Source organism: Leptosomus discolor, chromosome 8 (genome assembly GCF_034619465.1).
Source record: "Leptosomus discolor isolate bLepDis1 chromosome 8, bLepDis1.hap2, whole genome shotgun sequence".
Classification (NCBI taxonomy): domain Eukaryota; kingdom Metazoa; phylum Chordata; class Aves; order Leptosomiformes; family Leptosomidae; genus Leptosomus; species Leptosomus discolor.
In genome coordinates, this window is record NC_141398.1 from 16,555,979 (window position 1) to 16,560,227 (window position 4,249).

At 53.9% G+C, this 4,249-nt stretch overlaps 1 protein-coding gene across 1 annotated transcript; it reads right to left on the bottom strand.

Annotated features, from left to right (window-relative positions):
- Window positions 1–225: 225 nt before the first annotated feature.
- LOC104343303 (serine/threonine-protein kinase SBK2) lies at window positions 226–2,250 on the bottom strand. The gene is made up of 3 exons (XM_009947159.2): window positions 2,028–2,250; window positions 1,059–1,261; window positions 226–795 (listed from the first exon to the last, which is right to left on the bottom strand). Exons 1-3 carry the CDS (start codon window positions 2,248–2,250, stop codon window positions 226–228), a joined length of 996 nt encoding a protein of 331 aa, XP_009945461.2.
- Window positions 2,251–4,249: the final 1,999 nt, after the last annotated feature.

Sequence of the window (4,249 nt, forward strand, 5' to 3'; positions counted from 1 at the left end):
GCTCTGAGGAAGAACAAGGAGGTGGCACCGGGCAGCACCGAGCTGTGGGGTGTGGACCATCAGCTGGGGAAGGAGCCTGGCTCCATGGTGGCAGGGACAGTGCTACAGAGAAGTTGCTCTCTGGGTCACCATGACCTCTCACACCTGAGCCACAGTGATTCCCCAGACTCTGAAAACCCTTGCAAGGTGAGACTCGCCTTCCCTCCCTACCATGGGGAGCGGACTCTAGGGTTTCACCGCAGCCTCCTCGCTGCGCTCACCCTCCAGCCGCCACGGGCAATCCACGTAGCGCAGAGCCCCGCTGACGGGGCTGCGCTTGGCAGGATCTAGGGCCAGCAGGCTCCGCAGCATCAGGGCGGCCTCGGCCGTCAGGCGTTTCCAGTGGCGGGGCAAGTCCTCCTCCAGGCCTGTCTCCTGCCACAGCATGAAGTCCTCAAAGAAGGGGTCATCTGGCAGGCTCTGCTCCCAGGGGAAGTAGCCAGTCAGCAGGCAGAAAAGCAGCACACCGAAGGCCCAGGCATCCAAGCTGGCATCGATAGGCACCCCCTGGGCATCGGTGGTGTTGCTCAGCTCGGGGGCAGTGTAGGGGATTACCCCAGCCACCAGCTTGAGCTTGGTACCCTTGGGCCGTGTAAGCCCGAAGTCAGTCAGCTTGATGCGCCGACACTCTGGATCGAAAAGCAGCACATTCTCAGGCTTGACGTCACGGTACACGAGCCCTCGGCTGTGGATGAACTCCAGCGCGCTCACAAGCTGCTTGGCACACTGCTTAGCAGCTGGCTCAGGGATCCCATCCTGCACAAGGAGAGAGAGACAGTCAGTATGGCACACACAGCGCACCTTGGCAGCCCTGCCAGCTGGGCGTCACCTGCCTGCTCTGCGCCGGGGAAGACATTTGTATTTCTGGTCCTGCAAGCCTGAAGCTGCTTCAACTCCGTAGACCCCAGAGATGAAAGACCCACAGCCCGTGGCCTTTATCTCCCTCTCTCCGACCCAGTGAGCTTGCGTGGGGCCCAATGCTACAGTCCCAGTCCCCACACCCTCGTAGCAGCACTCACCCGGGGTTTGATGATAGAGATGAGGTCTTTGTGCAGTGCTGGTTCATAGAGGAAGCCATAGTACTGGCTGGACTCGATGGCAATTCCAAACATGCTGATGATGGCAGGGTGGGTGGCGAGGGAGAGTGCAACGCAATACTCATACAGGAAGGTGTGCAGCTTGGTACTGGCTTTGGGTAGCAGCTTGAGAGCCATAGGAGTCCCTGAGGATGGGGAGAGTAGGTTAGACTCCCCTGAAAGTCACTCACACTAAGGCCAGACAGAGAGAGCACTGAGCAGCCGTGGGTCCGGACACTCACAGCCACAGGGAGGTCTCTGGCCCAACGCTTTGTGTGGATGTATCCTGTGGGCACCCAGTCTGGGAGCAGACACTGCTGGTGGTATGAGCTTTGAGCCAGTCAGTGCATGCGCAGGAGCACTGGGCAGAGCAAGGGAAATTCAGGCTACGTGGGCCCATCAGCCTGAGCTGGGACAACTGGGGAAGAGTAGTGTCAGGGCCCTGTGGGCACTCATAGGCCTTAATGACCTTGGCCAGCACCACCTGGGACCTCCACCTGCACCCTCTGTCCATAGGCCCAGGGGCAGCATTTAAGCTAAGGCTTGGGGCTTCACTCCCTGCCTGAGCTGTGTGGTGGGGGTGCTGGTTTCCAGCTATATCACATCCATGCCAATGCCAAGCCACGAACCCTATTGATCCTGACTTGTGGATTGACTTCCCAGCTTGACCTTGGACCTGCCTCATCATCAGAACCTTGCCTGATGTTCTGGGCTGCCCCCTGGCATCACCTGCTCCCTGGCTGGGTTCAGGGGGATGGTTCCTGGCTGGGGAGGTCCCTGTCTTGCTGGTCTCCCTGAGGACCCTCCACCATGCCTGGTGCCTGTGCCCAAGGGGCCATCAGCCCACCCAGTGCCCTGCGAGTGGAGAGGAGGCAAAGCACAGTAACTCGTAGGGCACAGTCGGTTCCTTACCTCTCTGCCTGTGGGTCACTAGCACCACATGTCCATACTTGCCCCTGCCCAGTTCCCGAATAACCTCATAGTGCTCGGCCACCTCGGTGCGCACAAGGCTCTGAGCCGTGATCTCCAGGAGCTCGTCTAGCACGGTCGGTGCCGCTGTCCCTGCTGCTGCCACAGCTGAGCTCTCGGCCATTGCTGAGTGCTGCAGAAACACCACAGCCCGGGTCAGGAACATCACAACATGCACAGAGAAAAGTAGATCGGACAGACGACGTAAACCATGCCATGGCTGGGCACGTTTCTGCTGCTTGGAGCCTGAGCACTCCTGCAGCTGTGCTAGAGTTGAGCTTATGCTTTTATACAGTACATCTCTGGGCAAAGCCCCTCATCCTGTAAAAGGTCCCTGTACTGAAAGGAACTTCCCTCAGCCTTCTAATATTTTCTGGCCTCCAGCCAAATGCTTGTATCTCTCTAGTTGTAGTCCCTGGGGCCTCTCATTGCAAAGACCTGGACCATCTTTCTGAGTCCATACTAAAGACTGGCCTTCCAGGCCTCTTCTTATTCTAGTCTCCAAGGTGTTAAGCAACAAGCAAAATATTAAGAGTCCCAGATTATCAAGCATGACCCAGTCCTCTTCCTCTCCTTAACCTACTGCAGCAACACCATGTCTCCCTGCACAGAAACCCACCCCTACTGCTTATTGAAGAAAGTTCTTTGGGTAGCAGCAGAGACAGGCTTGCCCCTTAGGCAGAGGCACAGCTAGCCCATGACAAAAAAGGGATTACTAGGCAGAGGCAGTGTGCTTCAAGCAAGCCAAAGGAAGCTCAGTACCTCACATGCCTGCTGACATTTCTGACCCAAAGTCACTCATCTGTGCAGCCAAGAAACTTAGGCAGGAAGGAAGCTTGGACATCAGTGGCATTTTGAGCTACCGCCAGCTGCTTCAGACCCATTTCAGAGAAAAGCTTTTTTCAGTTTCCCCCAGCCAGCTAGCAGGCAGCATTTTAGGGCATCCGCGGTCACACTTTCCCCCTCACTACCTCCCTGTGCTCTGAACACAAGCACTCACAGTGCCCCTCCTGGCTTTGGAGCAAAGTCACAGAACCACAGAGTCACAGGATGGCTGAGGTTAAAAGGCAGCTCTGGAGATCACCTAGTGCAACCCGCTGCTCAGAGCGAGGTTAACTGGAGCAGGTTGCTCAGGAATGTGTCCAATCCAATTTTGAGTATCTCCACTCTGGGCAACTTGTTGCAGTGTTGGATCAATGTTACAGTAAAATGTTTTTTTTCTTATGCTTAAATAGAAATTCTGTGGTTTGATTCATGCCCATTGCCTCTCGTCCTGTCACTCAGTATCACTGCAAAGCCCCCAGATGTGTCTTTTTCATGCCTTCGCGTTAGGTATTTACACACATCGATAAGATGATCTCCTTGAGCCTTCTCATCTTTTCTCAAGGCTAAACAAGTCCCAGCTCTCTTAGCCTCTCCTCATATGAGAGATGCTCCGATATCTTAATCATCTTTACATGTATTTTCAGATTCATTCCAGTAATGTCCACATCTCTTTTCTGCTGGGGAGCCCAGAGCTGGACCCGCTACTCCAGGTGTGCCCTCGCCAGTGCTGAGTAGAGAGGAAGGATCACCTCCCTTGATCTGCTGGTAACGCTCTGCCTAATGCAGCCTAGGATGTAACCAAAGAGCCTGAGTGTTGCAGCATTCTTGGGTATGTCTTAAACAGCGTGTAGTAAGACAGAGCTGTGATGTAAAACCGATGTCTCACCTTTGCACCTACAAACCTAGGATCTCTTCCTGTGAAACCTTCTGCCTCACCTGATGCCTTTTAGGGGAGGGAATAGGACCTCATGTTGCTAAAAAGGAAGATGGCATCCTGCAAATACGAGTGGGAGCAGAAAGAATGAAGCCTTTTCCCTTAGGTTGTACATTATTCTGTCTGACCAGAGCTCATTACTCTTTCTTCAATTTCCAGATCCCACTGCTGCTTTAGCAACAGAAATATTTAAACCTAAGAAAACTACAAAAAAGCTGGATTTGTACAGAAGACTAGGACTGCTTGTGAGAGAGTTCCCTTTCTTTTCGCTTCTCTCCCAGACTGCATTGCTTTATGTTACACAGTTCAGAACCATGTAATTGGCCCTACTTTTCTGCAAAGGCTTTGGGTTGTTGTGAGAGCCAGCAGCAGCCAAAGTTAGTACAGTCCATAGGGAGTTCAACAT